Source organism: Bombina bombina, chromosome 8 (genome assembly GCF_027579735.1).
Source record: "Bombina bombina isolate aBomBom1 chromosome 8, aBomBom1.pri, whole genome shotgun sequence".
NCBI lineage: Eukaryota > Metazoa > Chordata > Amphibia > Anura > Bombinatoridae > Bombina > Bombina bombina.
In genome coordinates, this window is record NC_069506.1 from 202,425,029 (window position 1) to 202,445,961 (window position 20,933).

At 43.1% G+C, this 20,933-nt stretch overlaps 1 protein-coding gene across 1 annotated transcript in view; it reads left to right on the forward strand.

The window, feature by feature from the left end:
• Window positions 1-20,933, forward strand: part of RRAS (RAS related) — a 222,603-nt gene that overhangs the window by 139,748 nt on the left and 61,922 nt on the right. Inside the window, exons 3-4 of the mRNA XM_053690849.1 lie at window positions 17,062-17,164; window positions 19,405-19,513. Coding sequence (XP_053546824.1) covers window positions 17,062-17,164; window positions 19,405-19,513 — 212 coding nt within the window. The remainder of the gene's footprint in view (window positions 1-17,061; window positions 17,165-19,404; window positions 19,514-20,933) is intronic.

The following is a 20,933-nucleotide window of genomic DNA, read 5'->3' on the forward strand; positions in this document are numbered from 1 at the left end:
CTCAATCCCTCGGTAGATCGCCCCTCGAGCCATACCTTCTGCCGATGGTGCTGGCGGTTATCTGAGGCAGCATATACAGGGTCCACCTCGTGAAGCGGCCCCAAATATTCCTCCATAGGGGCCTCTTGGTTAACACAGAGGGTCCGGGCCGGACGATATGCCCCAGAGGGGTAATTGTAATTCCTGGGTGTCTGGTGCGTATTAAGGGGGCAGCTAGCCATGAAATGCCCTGGTTGCTTGCATCGGTGGCAAGTCGGTCTGGGACGCTCAGAGCTGTTATTGGGTGGTCCTGAGTGTCGGGCGGGCCCTGCGGGCACCGGGGCTCGGAATTCAGCACGAGGGGGTGCACGGTAAACCTCTCTGGGTTCGTGAAGACGGGAGTCATAATGTTCATCGGCCAATTTGGCTGCTTCTTCTAAGGTAGAAGGTCGCCTGTCTCGCAGCCATTCCTTCCCTTGCTGTTCCATGCCATTATAAAAATGTTCTAAGAGAAACAATTGTAAAATTTCCTCACCAGTCACCGCTTTACTTCCGCTCATCCAGTGATTTGCCGCTCTCCGCATTCGGTGCGCCCATTCCATATGGGTATCGTTAGGCTTCTTTTTCGTGCCCCGAAACTGTCGGCGATACGCGTCCGGAGTTACTGCGTACCGTCGCAACAGTGTCTCCTTAACTAGCTCATACTGTGTCACTTCCTCAGCACCCAGAGTACGAAAGGCTTCCAGGGCTCGCCCGGATAGTTTCCCAGACAATATCGTGGGCCACTCCCTGTTGGGAATCTGGTGCAGGGCACATTGCCTTTCGAAGTCCGCCAAATATTCATCAATCCCTGTCTCGCTCTCTAGGAAGGGTCGAAATGCCGCATAGGGTATCTTGGGCCTCCCAGCATTTTCGACAGGGATGATTACCTGCGGGGCTTCAGCATTGCGGTGTGCGTTCGCTAGGTTGAGTTCGTGGGCTCGAGTCTCTCGTATATCCTTGTCCGCTTCCGCCATCAACTGCTGTACCAATTCCATGGAGGGGTTCGGCCCGTACAGTGAGAGCCTCTCCCGAACAATCCTGGTTTTTTCGTCACTAATCGTGGTCGGTGTTTCCGCCATTGTGAAGCTCTGATCCAGTTCGGTCAATTCTGCGATCAGCTCTCTCCTCGGCCGGTTGCTGGCGTACCCCCCTCTGCTTTCAAGTAAATCCTTTAGGGTTGTACGCTTCAATTTTTCGTAAGCGCTCTCCATCCGTTCTGTACCTCTCCTAGGAAATCCAGGAAAAATCCCACCGCTGCCGCCAAATGTTACGGTTACCCTTAGTCTCGCTGAGAGATGGACCGCTTAGTAGCCTGGATTCCTATTGCTGAAGAGGGGAGAAACTGCTTTCCATAGTATTCTATATGAGTCTCGCAAATGTAGAATAATCCCCCTTAGCTGTAGTACAGCTAGGATACCCTTCTGCCCACAAAAACGAGTCAACGCTGCGATTGAGGGACAACCAAGAACTGAGGACTGGGATGCCCAGCCTGCTTTTTATTTAGGTTACATGCACACAGGGCACTCCCAGGGGGGGAAGCATAAAATCCCCCATCACACATTTAGACAAAGCCCTTGGACAGGCCACCGCAGATAACAAGTACACACAAGAAAACAATTGAGTCCTTCTTATCACCTAGCAGTGAATGCTTATCACAAACTTAATTACAGTACACAATATGCTAGGAAACCTGCCTCAGAAAATAGTTTTCTTGGAGCCCTTCTTAGGCGCTGGCTTGGCTGGTTCAGGCATTGCTGCTGGGAAATAAGTTTCTTCACAACAAAATAACTAATGCTTCTGTAACAGCCTCAGTTAGCAACTCTGAGGTACATCATATTCAGTCGGACAATATACACGACTGTGGTTTACATCAGCCATCAAGGGGGAACAGAAGTTCCCTAGCGATGTTAGAAGTCTTACAATAATTCACTGGACAGAGACTCACTCTTGTCTATCAGCTATCCATATCCCAGGTGTTGAGAACTGGGAGGTGGTTTTTCTAAGTCGTCAGACTTTTCTTTCGGGGGAGTGGGATTTCCTCCGGAGGTCAAGACCAAGCAGGAGAGGGCTTTGGTGTTTTTGTCAGCGCCTGCGTAGCCACGCAGGACCTGGTATGCAGATCTGGTGGATATGTCATCCTTTCCATCACGGTCTCTGCTTCTGAGACAGGTCCCTCTACCTCAGGGTCCTTTCAACCATCTAAATAGAATCAATCTGAGATGGACTGCCTGGAGACTGAACGCTTGATGTCATCAAAGCATGGCTTCTCCGAGTCAGTCATTGATACCTTAATACAGACATGAAAGCCTGTCTCTAGGAAAATTGAACATAGATATGGTGTAAATATCTGATTGTTATGAATCCAAGGGTTACTCATGGAGTAAAGTCTGGATTCCCAGGATATTATCTTTTCTCCAAGATGTTTTGGAGAAAAGGGTTGTCAGCTAATTCCTTAAAAGGGACAGATTTTTACTCTGTCTATTTTTTTTGCACCAGCGTCTGGCAGGTATTCTAGACGTTCAGGCATTTGGTCAGGCTTTGGTTAGATCCAAGCCTGTGTTTTAAAACTGTTGCTCCACCATGGAGCTTAAACCTGGTTCTTAAGGTTCTTCAAGAAGTTCCGTTTGAACCTTTTTTGTTCCATAGATATCAATCTTTATCTTGGAAAGTTCCTTTTGGGTAGCTATTTCCTCGACTCGTAGAGTCTCCAAGTTATCTGTGTTACAATGTGATTCTCCTTATCTGGTCCTTCGTACGGATAAGGTAGTCCTGCGTACCAACCTGGGTTTTTTCCTAAGGTGGTATCTAACAAGAACATCACTCAAGAGATAGTTGTTCCATGCTTGTATCCTAATCCTTCCTCAAAGAAGGAACGTCTATTACACAATATTGGACGTGGTTTGTGCTTTAAAGTTTTACTTACAAGCTACTACAGTTTTCATCAAACGTTCACCTTGTTTGTTGTCTATTCTGGACAGAGGAGAGGTCAAAAGACTTCGGCAGCCTCTCTGTCTTTTTGGTTAAAAAGCATAATTCATTTATCTTATGAGACTGCTGGACAGCAGCCTCTTGAAGGGATTACAGCTCATTCTACTAGAGCTGTGGTTTTCACTTGGGCCTTTTTTAAATGTGGCTTCTGTTGAACAGATTTACAAGACGGAGTCTTGGTCTGCGCTTCATACTTTTTCAAATTTAACAAATTTGATACCTTGCTTCTTCGGAGGCTATTTTTGGGAGAAAGGGTTTCTTACAGGCAGTGGTAACTTCCGTTTAAGTACCTGCCTTGTCCCTCCCATCATCCGTGTACTTTAGCTTTGGTATTGGTATTCCATAAGTAATGGATGATCCGTGGACTGGATACACTTAACAAGAGAAAACATAATTTATGCTTACCTGATAAATTTATTTCTCTTGTAGTGTATCCAGTCCACGGCCCGCCCTGTCACTTTAAGGCAGGTAATTTTTTCATTTGAACTACAGTCACCACTGCACCCTATGGTTTTTCCTTTCTCTGCATGTTTTCGGTCGAATGACTGAGTATGGCAGTTAGGGGAGGAGCTATATAGCAGCTTTGCTGTGGGTGGACTCTTGCAACTTCCTGTTGGGAAGGAGAATATATTCCATAAGTAATGGATGATCCGTGGACTGGATACACTACAAGAGAAATAAATTTATCAGGTAAGCATAAATTATGTTTTTTCCCCCTTTTCACAATCTCTTTTAATGAAATGCAGTGGTGAAAGGTTAGGTCTTTCTCGAGTGAGAAAACAGTGGTAGGATTTTTTTTTTCCTTCTTAAAAAAATTTCATCAACCAGATTTATTGCACAGTGCAGCATCTGTGATAATTAAAATAAATGACTTGTTTCAGTGTAGTTTTTTAGTTTCATTCTATAAAGTGGTGTTGCCATGTTGAAACCTAGTTTTCTCTAATCTAATTTTTTCTGCTGAAGACAATTGGGGACTGAGGAATATACCAATGTTAAAGATCAGGGTTTGAAGTGCCCTTAACATTGCTACTATCTTCCACAAAACTATCATTTGCATACTTTATGTGCCCCTAATTGTCCTCAGCAGAAGAGATTATATAGGGGAAATCTAGGTTTCAACATGGCAGGACTTGTTACTTTTTTAAAAAAAAACAAAAAAACAGAACAATACAAACCTACTAGAACTGGAGAAAAAAACAAGAAATGGAGACAAAATAAATAATGAAAGTAAATTAATTTGTTTCCTTTACACCACATATTTAGCCCTTTAAGATCAAATGTTTTGCCAGTTTCATATGTCTAGGTTTCTAAATTATAGCAAGGATGGAATTTATTGGTTTAACGCTACAATTTGCTATGCTTGGACTTAATAGCGTTTAACTAAAGTAAATATCTGGAGAATTTTCAACACTTTTTTTTTAAATTTAACCCTTTTATTGCAAAGGGCAGAAAATACAACTTGGGTATTTAATGCCTCTAGGACTTTCTATGCTGTCCTTACTGCACTGGGCTTTAATACCCTTAGGATGGCATAGAACGTCCTACCCTTTTGGATGTACTAAAGTCAAAGGCGCTTCCCGAATGGGAACGTGGGCTGGAGTGCGTGCCTAGCGTCATAGGCACTCCCCCCAGACACGATCCCAACATTGAAATCTCGCAATTTCAATTTTTTACTATTTGTTTACATCAGAACTTTTGTTCCGATGTAGACACACAGGTCCAGCCATTAAGGCGTTAAAAAGAAGAAAAACATTTATGAAAATAAACTCCCACTAAAATCCCACTGCAATCTCCTGGCTGTGGTTGTGTCTATAGCAATATTCCTGAGTTGTCTCACTTGTGAGATGTGCAAAAAAAGTGCTTTATTGTCACTGACCCAGCTCAGAAAGCTAGAGGGTTTAACCGTATACACACAGTGTAGGGTTAATGAGTTAAACATTTTAAATCACAATCTCAAGTGTTTAATGTCCTTTTAATCAGTGCATCTAGTCAAGTGTTGTCCAAAATAAGGCCTTTACAATGTTCTATCTCCAGGGTTTTTGTTTTTTCAGGCCTTGCACTTCCCGAGACTTGAATATATTTGCACCTGAAAAAAATAAGTTATTTCTCCTACATTGGTGTGTCCGGTCCACGGCTTCATCCTTACTTGTGGGATATTCTCATTCCCTACAGGAAGTGGCAAAGAGAGCATAACAGCAGAGCTGTCCATATAGCTCCCCCTCTAGCTCCGCCCCCCAGTCATTCTCTTTGCCGCTCTGTACAAGTAGCATCTCCACGGGGGTGGTAAAGAGTATGTGGTGTTAGTTGTAGTTTTTTTTCTCCAACATAGGTGTGTCCGGTCCACGGCGTCATCCTTACTTGTGGGATATTCTCTTCCCCAACAGGAAATGGCAAAGAGCCCAGCAAAGCTGGTCACATGATCCCTCCTAGGCTCCGCCTACCCCAGTCATTCTCTTTGCCGTTGTACAGGCAACATCTCCACGGAGATGGCTTAGAGTTTTTTAGTGTTTAACTAAAATCCATGGCTGTTCCACACAGGACTGTTGAGAGCAATTAACTTCAGTTGGGGGAACAGTGTGCAGTCTCTTGCTGCTTGAGGTATGACACATTCTAACAAGACGATGTAATGCTGGAAGCTGTCATTTTCCCTATGGGATCCGGTAAGCCATGTTTATTACGATCGTAAATAAGGGCTTCACAAGGGCTTATTAAGACTGTAGACTTTTTCTGGGCTAAATCGATTCATTATTAACACATATTTAGCCTTGAGGAATCATTTTATCTGGGTATTTTGATATAATAATATCGGCAGGCACTGTATTAGACACCTTATTCCTTAGGGGCTTTCCCAAAGCATAAGCAGAGCCTCATTTTCGCGCCGGTGTGGCGCACTTGTTTTTGAGAGGCATGGCATGCAGTCGCATGTGAGAGGAGCTCTGATACTTAGAAAAGACTTTCTGAAGGCGTCATTTGGTATCGTATTCCCCTTTGGGCTTGGTTGGGTCTCAGCAAAGCAGATACCAGGGACTGTAAAGGGGTTAAAGTTTAAAACGGCTCCGGTTCCGTTATTTTAAGGGTTAAAGCTTCCAAATTTGGTGTGCAATACTTTTAAGGCTTTAAGACACTGTGGTGAAAATTTGGTGAATTTTGCACAATTCCTTCATGTTTTTTCGCAATTGCAGTAATAAAGTGTGTTCAGTTTAAAATTTAAAGTGACAGTAACGGTTTTATTTTAAAACGTTTTTGTACTTTGTTATCAAGTTTATGCCTGTTTAACATGTCTGAACTACCAGATAGACTGTGTTCTGAATGTGGGGAAGCCAGAATTCCTATTCATTTAAATAAATGTGATTTATGTGATAATGACAATGATGCCCAAGATGATTCCTCAAGTGAGGGGAGTAAGCATGGTACTGCATCATTCCCTCCTTCGTCTACACGAGTCTTGCCCACTCAGGAGGCCCCTAGTACATCTAGCGCGCCAATACTCCTTACTATGCAACAATTAACGGCTGTAATGGATAATTCTGTCAAAAACATTTTAGCCAAAATGAACACTTGTCAGCGTAAGCGCGGCTGCTCTGTTTTAGATACTGAAGAGCATGACAACGCTGATATTAATATCTCTGAAGGGCCCCTAACCCAGTCTGATGGGGCCAGGGAGGTTTTGTCTGAGGGAGAAATTACTGATTCAGGGAACATTTCTCAACAGGCTGAACCTGATGTGATTGCATTTAAATTTAAGTTGGAACATCTCCGCATTCTGCTTAAGGAGGTATTATCCACTCTGGATGATTGTGACAAGTTGGTCATCCCAGAGAAACTATGTAAAATGGACAAGTTCCTAGAGGTGCCGGGGCTCCCAGAAGCTTTTCCTATACCCAAGCGGGTGGCGGACATTGTTAATAAAGAATGGGAAAGGCCCGGTATTCCTTTCGTCCCTCCCCCCATATTTAAAAAATTGTTTCCTATGGTCGACCCCAGAAAGGACTTATGGCAGACAGTCCCCAAGGTCGAGGGAGCGGTTTCCACTTTAAACAAACGCACCACTATACCCATAGAGGATAGTTGTGCTTTCAAAGATCCTATGGATAAAAAATTAGAAGGTTTGCTTAAAAAGATGTTTGTTCAGCAGGGTTACCTTCTACAACCAATTTCATGCATTGTCCCTGTCGCTACAGCCGCATGTTTCTGGTTCGATGAGCTGATAAAGGCGGTCGATAGTGATTCTCCTCCTTATGAGGAGATTATGGACAGAATCAATGCTCTCAAATTGGCTAATTCTTTCACCCTAGACGCCACTTTGCAATTGGCTAGGTTAGCGGCTAAGAATTCTGGGTTTGCTATTGTGGCGCGCAGAGCGCTTTGGTTGAAATCTTGGTCGGCTGATGCGTCTTCCAAGAACAAGCTACTTAACATTCCTTTCAAGGGGAAAACGCTGTTTGGCCCTGACTTGAAAGAGATTATCTCTGATATCACTGGGGGTAAGGGCCACGCCCTTCCTCAGGATCGGCCTTTCAAGGCAAAAAATAAACCTAATTTTCGTCCCTTTCGTAGAAACGGACCAGCCCAAGGTGCTACGTCCTCTAAGCAAGAGGGTAATACTTCTCAAGCCAAGCCAGCTTGGAGACCAATGCAAGGCTGGAACAAGGGAAAGCAGGCCAAGAAACCTGCCACTGCTACCAAGACTGCATGAAATGTTGGCCCCCGATCCGGGACCGGATCTGGTGGGGGGCAGACTCTCTCTCTTCGCTCAGGCTTGGGCAAGAGATGTTCTGGATCCTTGGGCGCTAGAAATAGTCTCCCAAGGTTATCTTCTGGAATTCAAGGGACTTCCCCCAAGGGGGAGGTTCCACAGGTCTCAGTTGTCTTCAGACCACATAAAAAGACAGGCATTCTTACATTGTGTAGAAGACCTGTTAAAAATGGGAGTGATTCATCCTGTTCCATTAAGAGAACAAGGGATGGGGTTCTACTCCAATCTGTTCATAGTTCCCAAAAAAGAGGGAACGTTCAGACCAATCTTAGATCTCAAGATCTTAAACAAGTTTCTCAAGGTTCCATCGTTCAAGATGGAAACCATTCGAACTATTCTTCCTTCCATCCAGGAAGGTCAATTCATGACCACGGTGGATTTAAAGGATGCGTATCTACATATTCCTATCCACAAGGAACATCATCGGTTCCTAAGGTTCGCATTCCTGGACAAACATTACCAGTTCGTGGCGCTTCCTTTCGGATTAGCCACTGCTCCAAGGATTTTCACAAAGGTACTAGGGTCCCTTCTAGCTGTGCTAAGACCAAGGGGCATTGCTGTAGTACCTTACTTGGACGACATTCTGATTCAAGCGTCGTCCCTTCCTCAAGCAAAGGCTCACACGGACATCGTCCTGGCCTTTCTCAGATCTCACGGATGGAAAGTGAACGTGGAAAAGAGTTCTCTATCCCCGTCAACAAGGGTTCCCTTCTTGGGAACAATTATAGACTCCTTAGAAATGAGGATTTTTCTAACAGAGGCCAGAAAAACAAAACTTCTAGACTCTTGTCGGATACTTCATTCCGTTCCTCTTCCTTCCATAGCTCAGTGCATGGAAGTGATCGGGTTGATGGTAGCGGCAATGGACATAGTTCCTTTTGCGCGCATTCATCTAAGACCATTACAACTGTGCATGCTCAGTCAGTGGAATGGGGACTATACAGACTTGTCTCCGAAGATACAAGTAAATCAGAGGACCAGAGACTCACTCCGTTGGTGGCTGTCCCTGGACAACCTGTCACAAGGGATGACATTCCGCAGACCAGAGTGGGTCATTGTCACGACCGACGCCAGTCTGATGGGCTGGGGCGCGGTCTGGGGATCCCTGAAAGCTCAGGGTCTTTGGTCTCGGGAAGAGTCTCTTCTACCGATAAATATTCTGGAACTGAGAGCGATATTCAATGCTCTCAAGGCTTGGCCTCAGCTAGCGAGGGCCAAGTTCATACGGTTTCAATCAGACAACATGACAACTGTTGCGTACATCAACCATCAGGGGGGAACAAGGAGTTCCCTAGCGATGGAAGAAGTGACCAAAATCATTCTATGGGCGGAGTCTCACTCCTGCCACCTGTCTGCTATCCACATCCCAGGAGTGGAAAATTGGGAAGCGGATTTTCTGAGTCGTCAGACATTGCATCCGGGGGAGTGGGAACTTCATCCGGAAATCTTTGCCCAAGTCACTCAGCTGTGGGGCATTCCAGACATGGATCTGATGGCCTCTCGTCAGAACTTCAAAGTTCCTTGCTACGGGTCCAGATCCAGGGATCCCAAGGCGGCTCTAGTGGATGCACTAGTAGCACCTTGGACCTTCAAACTAGCTTATGTGTTCCCGCCATTTCCTCTCATCCCCAGGCTGGTAGCCAGGATCAATCAGGAGAGGGCGTCGGTGATCTTGATAGCTCCTGCGTGGCCACGCAGGACTTGGTATGCAGATCTGGTGAATATGTCATCGGCTCCACCTTGGAAGCTACCTTTGAGACGAGACCTTCTTGTTCAGGGTCCGTTCGAACATCCGAATCTGGTTTCACTCCAGCTGACTGCTTGGAGATTGAACGCTTGATTTTATCGAAGCGAGGATTCTCAGATTCTGTTATCGATACTCTTGTTCAGGCCAGAAAGCCTGTAACTAGAAAGATTTACCACAAAATTTGGAAAAAATATATCTGTTGGTGTGAATCTAAAGGATTCCCTTGGGACAAGGTTAAGATTCCTAGGATTCTATCCTTCCTTCAAGAAGGATTGGAAAAAGGATTATCTGCAAGTTCCCTGAAGGGACAGATTTCTGCCTTGTCGGTGTTACTTCACAAAAAACTGGCTGCTGTGCCAGATGTTCAAGCCTTTGTTCAGGCTCTGGTTAGAATTAAGCCTGTTTACAAACCTTTGACTCCTCCTTGGAGTCTCAATTTAGTTCTTTCAGTTCTTCAGGGGGTTCCGTTTGAACCCTTGCATTCCGTTGATATTAAATTATTATCTTGGAAAGTTTTGTTTTTAGTTGCAATTTCTTCTGCCAGAAGAGTTTCAGAATTATCTGCTCTGCAGTGTTCTCCTCCTTATCTGGTGTTCCATGCAGATAAGGTGGTTTTACGTACTAAACCTGGTTTTCTTCCAAAAGTTGTTTCTAACAAAAACATTAACCAGGAGATTATCGTACCTTCTCTGTGTCCGAAACCAGTTTCAAAGAAGGAACGTTTGTTGCACAATTTGGATGTTGTTCGCGCTCTAAAATTCTATTTAGATGCTACAAAGGATTTTAGACAAACATCTTCCTTGTTTGTTGTTTATTCCGGTAAAAGGAGAGGTCAAAAAGCAACTTCTACCTCTCTCTCTTTTTGGATTAAAAGCATCATCAGATTGGCTTACGAGACTGCCGGACGGCAGCCTCCCGAAAGAATCACAGCTCATTCCACTAGGGCTGTGGCTTCCACATGGGCCTTCAAGAACGAGGCTTCTGTTGATCAGATATGTAGGGCAGCGACTTGGTCTTCACTGCACACTTTTACCAAATTTTACAAGTTTGATACTTTTGCTTCTTCTGAGGCTATTTTTGGGAGAAAGGTTTTGCAAGCCGTGGTGCCTTCCGTTTAGGTGACCTGATTTGCTCCCTCCCTTCATCCGTGTCCTAAAGCTTTGGTATTGGTTCCCACAAGTAAGGATGACGCCGTGGACCGGACACACCTATGTTGGAGAAAACAGAATTTATGTTTACCTGATAAATTACTTTCTCCAACGGTGTGTCCGGTCCACGGCCCGCCCTGGTTTTTTAATCAGGTCTGATAATTTATTTTCTTTAACTACAGTCACCACGGTACCATATGGTTTCTCCTATGTAAATATTCCTCCTGTCGGTCGAATGACTGGGGTAGGCGGAGCCTAGGAGGGATCATGTGACCAGCTTTGCTGGGCTCTTTGCCATTTCCTGTTGGGGAAGAGAATATCCCACAAGTAAGGATGACGCCGTGGACCGGACACACCGTTGGAGAAAGTAATTTATCAGGTAAACATAAATTCTGTTATTTCTTCTATCAAGAGTTTGTTATTTTAAAATAGTGCCGGTTTGTACTATTTACTCTGCAACAGAAAATGAAGAAGATTTCTGTTAGAGGAGTATGATTTTAGCACCAGTAACTAAAATCCATTGCTGTTCCCACGCAGGACTGTTGAAACCAGAGAACATCAGTTGGGGGGAACAGTTTGCAGGCTTATCTGCTTAAGGTATGATCAGTCATTTTGCTAACAAGACCATGTAATGCTAGAAGACTGTCAGAAATTCCCTCTGGGATAGGTAAGCCATTTTTTCTTAGACTCTGTATAAAATGATGGCTTATATTTAGGGCTCTATGCTGGTTGACACTATTGTGGGCTTTAAAATCGATTGCTTTTTAGCATGTTTTTCACTATAAATAAGGTGTTTTTTCAGACTTTAAAACACTTTTGGGGTTAAATTTCGGCCTGGCACTGATTTGGACACCTAAATCTAGTCAGAAAGGCCCCTCCACTCTGGAATGAAGAGGGAGGAGGCCTCATTTTCAGGCCTCAATTGCGCAGTTGATTTTGCCTAGGCAGTCCATGCAGCTTCATGTGGGAGAGGCTTATTTCCTACTAAAATAATCCCTAAGAAAGGTAAAGGCTACAGGAGAAGCTGGGGCTAGTACTGTAGTGTGTTAACCGTTTAATAACTGTTATTAGCTCCGGTTTGGGCATTAAGGGGTTAATTGGTCAAAGTATTAAGGCTCTGTGGTGAAAATTTCATTAAAATCGGATGTTTATTTCATGGTTTTTTGATGTTTCAGTAATAATGTGTGCTCTTTTATTATTTAAAGAGACAGTAACGTTTTTGTCAAAAATAATTTTTATTGCATTGTAGTTCTGTTTAAGCCTGTCAAACATGTCTGAATCTTCAGATAGACTATGTTCTTCTGTATGTCCAAAGGCCAAGGTGGTCCCCCCATTAAATTTATGTGTGCAGTGTGCCATAGCGTCCAACCAGCTTAAGGACAGTACAATCACACTTAAAAATATAGCCCAAGATGATTCTTTAGCTGAAGGTAGTGAAGATAGCTTGCTTTCCTCTCCTTCTGTGTCAACACCAGCTATGCCCGCGCAGGCGATGCCCAGTACATCTAGCGCACCAATTGCGATTACTATGCAACAATTAGCATTTTTTATCCGAACTGCCAGCCTTTCCTAGGAAGCGTGATTGCTCGGTTTTAAACACAGACAATGAGCAAGCAGACACAGAGGATAATTTATCTGTAGTTCCCTCACATCAAGCTGACTTGGCGGTGAGGGAGGGCCTGTCTGAGGGAGAAATTTCTGACAGGAAAAGTTTCTCAGCAGGCAGAGCCTGATACTATAACATTTAAATTTAAGCTAGAACACCTCCGCGCCCTACTTAAGGAGGTCCTAGCTGCACTTGATGATTTTGATCCTTTGGTGATCCCAGAAAAATTGTGTAAAATGGACAATTTCCTAGAGGTCCCAGTACACACTGATGCGTTTCCGATACCTAAGATGGCGGATATAGTGACTAAGGAGTGGGAGAAGCCAGGTGTTCCTTTTGTTCCCCCTCCTATATTTAAGAAAATGTTCCCCATTGTTGACCCCAGAAGGGACGCATGGCAGACGGTCCCTAAGGTAGAGGGGGCAGTTTCAACGTTAGCTAAGCGCACAACTATTCCAATAGAGGACAATTGCGCTTTCAAAGATCCTATGGATAAAAAATTAGAAGGGTTGCTTAATAAAATTTTTGTTCAGCAAGGTTTCCTTCTTCAACCAATTTCGTGCATTATTCCTGTCACCACGGCGGCGTCTTTTTGGTTCGATGAACTAGAAAATTCGCTCCAGAAGGAGACTCCATTTGATGAAGTCATGGACAGAATTCACGCACTGAAGTTGGCTAATTCCTTTATTTTAGATGCCGCTTTTCAATTAGCGGCGAAAAATTCAGGTTTTGCAATAGTGGCGCGCAGGGCGCTATGGCTAAAATCTTGGTCGGCGGATGTGCCGTCCAAAACAAAATTGCTTACTATTCCTTTCAAGGGTAAGACCCTATTCGGGCCAGAATTGAAAGAGATTATTTCAGACATCACTGGGGGAAAGGGCCATGCCCTTCCACAGGATAGACCTTTCAAAGCAAAAAATAAGTCTAACTTTCTGTCCTTTCGCAATTTCAGGAACGGACCGGCTCCTAGCTCTACAGCCTCTAGACAAGAGGGTAACACTTCCCAGCCCAAACCAGCATGGAAACCATTGCAAGGCTGGAACAAGGGGAAACAGGCCAAGAAGCCTGCTGCTGCTACCAAATCAGCATGAAAGGATAGCCCCCGATCCGGGACCGGATCTGGTAGGGGGCAGACTCTCTCTCTCTTTGCTCAGGCTTGGGCAAGAGATGTCCTAGACCCCTGGGCTTTAGAGATCGTCTCTCATGGGTATCTCCTAGAATTCAAGGACCTTCCTTCCTCGCTTGTCTTTAGACCAGACAAAGAGACGGGCATTCTTACATTGCGTAGAAGACCTTTTAAAAATGGGAGTGATACACCCAGTTCCAAAAGCAGAACAAGGACTGGGTTTTAACTCAATCCTGTTTGTAGTTCCCAAAAAGGAGGGAACGTTCAGGCCAATTCTGGACTTAAAGATCCTAAACAAATTCCTCAGAGTTCCATCATTCAAAATGGAAACAATTTGAACAATTTTACCAATGATCCAGGAGGGTCAATACATGACTACCGTGGACCTAAAGGATGCATACCTGCATATTCCGATCCACAAAGTTCACCATCAGTTCCTAAGGTTCGCCTTCCTGGACAAGCATTATCAGTTTGTGGCTCTTCCCTTCGGATTGGCCACTGCTCCAAGAATTTTTACAAAGGTGTTAGGATCCCTTCTAGCAGTGCTAAGGCCAAGGGGCATTGCGGTAGCACCTTACCTAGACGACATCTTAATTCAGGCATCGTCCTTCCACAAAGCGAAGGCTCATACGGATATTGTTCTAGCCTTTCCAAGGTCTCACGGGTGGAAGGTGAACGTAGAAAAAAGTTCTCTGTCCCCGGTCACAAGGGTTCCCTTCCTGGGAACAATAATAGACTGGGTAGAAATTAAAATCTTTCTGACGGAGGTCAGGAAGTCAAAACTTTCAAATGCTTGTCGAGTTCTTCATGCCATTCTTCAGCCTTCTGTGGCTCAGTGCATGGAGGTAATCGGTCTAATGGTTGCGGCAATGGACATAGTCCCTTTTGCCAGAATTCATCTAAGACCATTGCAACTGTGCATGCTCAAGCAGTGGAATGGGGATTGGATAGGATGAGGCGCGGTCTGGGACTCCCTGAAAGCTCAGGGTCTATGGTCTCGGGAAGAATCTCTTCTCCCGATAAACATTTGGGAACTGAGAGCGATATTCAATGCGCTCCTGGCTTGGCCTCAACTAGCGGAGGCCAAATTCATAAGATTTCAGTCGGACATCATGACGACTGTAGCGTAGATCAATCATCAAGGAGGAACAAAGAGTTCCCTGGCGATGAGAGAAGTATCCAAGATCATCAAATGGGCGGAGGATCACTCCTGCCATCTATCTGCAATTCACATCCCAGGAGTAGACAACTGGGAGGCAGATTATCTGAGTCGTCAGACTTTCCATCCGGGGGAGTGGGAACTTCACCCGGAGGTTTTTGCCCAGTTAACTCAACTATGGGGCATTCCAGATCTGGATCTGATGGCGTCACGTCAGAACTCCAAGGTTCCACACTACGGGTCCAGGTCCAGGGATCCCAAGACGACATTGGTAGATGCCTTAGTGGCGCCTTGATCGTTCCATCTATTCTCCTCCCCAGGCTAGTAGCCAGGATCAAACAGGAGAAGGCTTCGGTAACTCTAATAGCTCCTGCGTGGCCACGCAGGACTTGGTATGCAGACCTGGTGAATATGTCATCGGCTCCACCATGGAAGCTACCTTTGAGACAGGACCTTCTAGTACAAGGTCCATTCGAACATCCAAACCTAGTTTCTCTGCAACTGACTGCTTGGAGATTGAACGCTTGATTCTATCTAAGCGTGGTTTTTCGGAATCGGTTATAGATACTCTGGTTCAGGCTAGAAAGCCTGTAACCAGGAGAATTTACCATAAGATATGGCAGAAATATCTCTATTGGTGCGAATCCATGGGTTACTCATGGAGTAAAATTAGGATTCCAAGGATTCTTTCCTTTCTCCAAGAGGGATTGGAGAAAGGTCTGTTAGCTAGTTCTTTAAAAGGACAGATATCTGCTCTGTCTGTCTTGTTGCACAAACGTCTGGCAGCCGTGCCAGATGTTCAGGCGTTCGTACAGGCGTTAGTCAGAATCAAGCCTGTCTACAGACCTGTGACTCCTCCATGGAGTCTAAATTTAGTTCTTTCATTTCTTCATGGGGTTCCGTTTGAACCTTTACTTTCCTTAGATATTAAGTTACTATCTTGGAAAATTTTTGTTTTTGGTTGCTATTTATTCTGTTAGAAGAGTTTCTGAATTGTCTACTTTGCTGTGTAATTCACCCTATCTGGTGTTTCATACAGATAAGGTAGTTTTACGTACCAAGCCTGGTTTTCTTCCAATGGGAATATTAACCAGGAAATAGTTGTTCCTTCTCTGTGTCCTAATCCAGTTTCTAAAAAGGAACGTTTGTTACACAATCTAGATTTGGTTCGTGCTTTAAAATTCTATCTAGAAGCAACAAAGGATTTCAGACAGACATCTTCTTTGTTTGTCGTCTATTCTGGTAAGAGAAGAGGTCAGAAAGCTACTGCTACCTCTCTTTCCTTCTGGCTAAAAAGCATCATCCAATTGGCTTATGAGACTGCTGGACAGCAGCCTCCTGAACGAATGGGCTTTCAAGAACGAGGCTTCTGTTGAACAGATCTGTAAGGCAGCGACTTGGTCCTGACTGCATACTTTTGCCAAATTTTTACAAATTCGATACTTATGCTTCTTCGGAGGCTATTTTTGGGAGAAAGGTTTTACAAGCAGTGGTGCCTTCCGTTTTAGGTTACCTGACTTGCTCCCTCCCTTCATCCGTGTCCTAAAGCTTTGGTATTGGTTCCCACAAGTAAGGATGAAGCCATGGACCGGACACACCAATGTAGGAGAAAACAGAATTTATGTTTACCTGATAAATTTCTTTCTCCTACGGTGTGTCAGGTCCACGGCCCGCCCTGGCTTTTAGTCAGGTTTAAAATTTTTGTTTTTGTACACTACAGTCACCACTGCACCCTATGGTTCTCCTTTTTCTCCTGACCGTCGGTCGAATGACTGGGGGGCGGAGCTAGAGGGAAAGCTATATGGACAGCTCTGCTGTTGTGCTCTCTTTGCCACTTCCTGTAGGGAATGAGAATATCCCACAAGTAAGGATGAAGCCGTGGACCGGACACAGCGTAGGAGAAAGAAATTTATCAGGTAAACATAAATTCTGTTTTTATAGCACTTTGTCATTCTAACTAAGCTGCCAAAGTAGCCACATGCCTGTGTGACTGTATACGGATATATATAGCCTAGCCCTTAAGCAGATGACCACTATCCATTATGATTCTCTTGTTGAAAAGATAGACCTAACCCAGTTGGTTTCAAGCTCCTTGTCTGTTTTTAAAGGTACACTATAGTCAAAATTTAACTGCATGCAGTTTTATAAGACTTTCCAATTTACTTCTGTTATCAAATGTTGCTGTCTTTTTATATGCACACTTTCCGAGGCACCAGCTCCTACTGAGCTGAGTTTACAGTGTATACATATACTAGTCTGTAATTGGCTGATGGCTGTCACGTGATACATAGGGCCGGCAAATGGGGGGGGGGATACATTTTGTAAGAGAAATATCTACTCCGTGCTTATTTAAATTAGTAAGTGCTATTGCATTGTCTTTTTTATTATGTGATTGTTAATTATGCAATGCTACTGTAGTTAATGGTTCTTTAAAGTTTTGTTAATGCCCTAGAGTTACTGTTGATTGAAGTTTCGACTCCATTAATTATTATTATTTTTTTATATATCAGTTTTGGACACAGCAGGGCAAGAAGAGTTTGGTGCAATGAGGGAACAATACATGCGTACTGGAGAAGGATTCCTACTCATCTTTGCCATCAATGACAGAGGAAGGCATGTATCTTGGGTTTTATAGCAAACAGACAAGTGCAGTAATATGTTAATTATTTCCATTTATAGATTCAAGCACACTTTCATAGGTATTTTGGAGGAAAAAGAAGTATGGAATATATATATATATATATATCTATATATATATATATATATATATATATATATATCTATATATATCAAATGTATATATCAAATGTATATTGCAATGTTATTTTCTTTAAACATTTTTATGGGGTACTTTTATGTTCATTTAATACTTTTTGTTTTGAGTTTGTGTGACTCACTAAATGTGTTTTGATTTAAATAGTTGTATTTTCTTCTTTCAAAATTTTCAGCCCATTCCATTGTGTAGCGACAATCTCTGGCAATGAATCACATTGTATATTAAAAGAATATTTACTATTATTATTTTCTCCAACATAGGTGTGTCCGGTCCACGGCGTCATCCTTACTTGTGGGATATTCTCTTCCCCAACAGGAAATGGCAAAGAGCCCAGCAAAGCTGGTCACATGATCCCTCCTAGGCTCCGCCTACCCCAGTCATTCTCTTTGCCGTTGTACAGGCAACATCTCCACGGAGATGGCTTAGAGTTTTTTAGTGTTTAAATGTCATCGGCTCCACCTTGGAAGCTACCTTTGAGACGAGACCTTCTTGTTCAGGGTCCGTTCGAACATCCGAATCTGGTTTCACTCCAGCTGACTGCTTGGAGATTGAACGCTTGATTTTATCGAAGCGAGGTTTCTCAGATTCTGTTATCGATACTCTTGTTCAGGCCAGAAAGCCTGTAACTAGAAAGATTTACCACAAAATTTGGAAAAAATATATCTGTTGGTGTGAATCTAAAGGATTCCCTTGGGACAAGGTTAAGATTCCTAGGATTCTATCCTTCCTTCAAGAAGGATTGGAAAAAGGATTATCGGCAAGTTCCCTGAAGGGACAGATTTCTGCCTTGTCGGTGTTACTACACAAAAAACTGGCAGCTGTGCCAGATGTTCAAGCCTTTGTTCAGGCTCTGGTTAGAATCAAGCCTGTTTACAAACCTTTGACTCCTCCTTGGAGTCTCAATTTAGTTCTTTCAGTTCTTCAGGGGGTTCCGTTTGAACCCTTACATTCCGTTGATATTAAGTTATTATCTTGGAAAGTTTTGTTTTTAGTTGCAATTTCTTCTGCTAGAAGAGTTTCAGAATTATCTGCTCTGCAGTGTTCTCATCCTTATCTGGTGTTCCATGCAGATAAGGTGGTTTTACGTACTAAACCTGGTTTTCTTCCAAAAGTTGTTTCTAACAAAAACATTAACCAGGAGATTATCGTACCTTCTCTGTGTCCGAAACCAGTTTCAAAGAAGGAACGCTTGTTGCACAATTTGGATGTTGTTCGCGCTCTAAAATTCTATTTAGATGCTACAAAGGATTTTAGACAAACATCTTCCTTGTTTGTTGTTTATTCAGGTAAAAGGAGAGGTCAAAAAGCAACTTCTACCTCTCTCTCTTTTTGGATTAAAAGCATCATCAGATTGGCTTACGAGACTGCCGGACGGCAGCCTCCCGAAAGAATCACAGCTCATTCCACTAGGGCTGTGGCTTCCACATGGGCCTTCAAGAACGAGGCTTCTGTTGATCAGATATGTAGGGCAGCGACTTGGTCTTCACTGCACACTTTTACCAAATTTTACAAGTTTGATACTTGTGCTTCTTCTGAGGCTATTTTTGGGAGAAAGGTTTTGCAAGCCGTGGTGCCTTCCATTTAGGTGACCTGATTTGCTCCCTCCCTTCATCCGTGTCCTAAAGCTTTGGTATTGGTTCCCACAAGTAAGGATGACGCCGTGGACCGGACACACCTATGTTGGAGAAAACAGAATTTATGTTTACCTGATAAATTTCTTTCTCCAACGGTGTGTCCGGTCCACGGCCCGCCCTGGTTTTTTAATCAGGTCTGATAATTTATTTTCTTTAACTACAGTCACCACGGTACCATATGGTTTCTCCTATGCTATTATTCCTCCTTAACGTCGGTCGAATGACTGGGGTAGGCGGAGCCTAGGAGGGATCATGTGACCAGCTTTGCTGGGCTCTTTGCCATTTCCTGTTGGGGAAGAGAATATCCCACAAGTAAGGATGACGCCGTGGACCGGACACACCGTTGGAGAAAGAAATTTATCAGGTAAACATAAATTCTGTTATTTTTACATTTATTTAAATAATACAATGTATCGCTAACTTTTTTTACTATTTGGTTATAGTTTCAATGAGATCAGCAAGTTCCATACACAAATCCTTCGTGTCAAAGACAGAGATGAGTTTCCTATGATTCTGGTTGGAAACAAGGCAGATCTGGAAGTCCAGAGGCAGGTGAGAACATTATACACAAGTTTTACAGCAATATGGAAAGATATTTTGGAAGTTAGGAATATAGTATGAATTCATAGCAGAAAAAAGTACTTGCAAAGAGAACCAACCCTGAGGTGAGCATAATGTTTGGTTAAACATGATATTCAGATCAGGGATAAATGAGTAGACCAATGGACCAATAAATGACAGATGTGCTACAAGAAATGGGTCTTATTTCTTCGAGTCCATATTAGAACCTTTCTGACAGTGTTCACCAAACCAGGTTTGATTTTCTACAGCTACTAGATGTATTTAGATTCTCATACAATAAATCACAGGTATCTACTTGTTTAACAAAATGTGTTTCATTCTAGACAGACCCAAAGGAGCCATTTCTACATTGCATATGACTGCTGCACGCGTCTTCAAAGATAAAGCATTTGTTACAACATAGGAACAATGGCACTACTCTGGCTTTTCCTCTATAAATAACACATAGGTGGGAGTATTCAGTAGTTAATCTCCCAATTGTGGAGAGGAAATGGTGCTTGTGCACAAATAGTAAATATGAACACAACGAGGGATGACGAGAAAAAACAACATGCCCTCCCTCACAAAGTGTGAACATATAGCACTCTGGGCCCTGACTAATGTGCAGTGAAAGTCCAAACTTTGCTGCCGATACCTGTAATCTAGCCCCTTGTGATGCAAGTCCTATGATCTATAGAGATGGGGGTTTTAGGTTTGAGAGCCCCCTTTTAGTTAGGCACATGAGACTTCTATAGCTAAATATTTCCATAGATTCTCTATATTAGAGTGTCTCAACTGCTATTTCATTCTCTTAGCTATATTGGGACACAGTTTTGCATCTTTAACTCACTTAACCTTTTATAGGCTCCTAAGAATGGTCCAAATGGTAAATGCTCTCCGTATATGCTGTACCATTAATCATATCTGCGGGAGGTTTACTGAATGACATTGTTGTGATGGTATCATTGTTTGCTAAAATATAAAACCTGAGGTTCTTCTTATGAGACCCATAAGGGGTCTCCTTTATTCTAGGATACCCTCTCTTGAAACAATAGATACTAGCTTCTTTGAGGTCCAAAAGTGGCCTCCTGATTTGCTGAGAGGGTTTAAACTTTATCTGGCATATTCATTATACAGTGTAATTTTGAAAGTATTTTGGATGTTTTTCTCTCTGTAACAAGTAGGCAGCTAATTTCTCTGTTATTTTTATGTTGACTAAAGTGAATTGTGCTATGCTAACAAAACATTGTATTGTAATGCAATTTTGCTGCAAATGTTTGTTTTTATGCCAATATCTCAACCTCAATAAAAAATATTTAATTAAAAAAAAAAAAAAAACTTGTATCATACCTATATTTGTAGCATGAGTATGATTTGTGCATTTAAATCACAAGCTTGCTGGAGCTTAGAA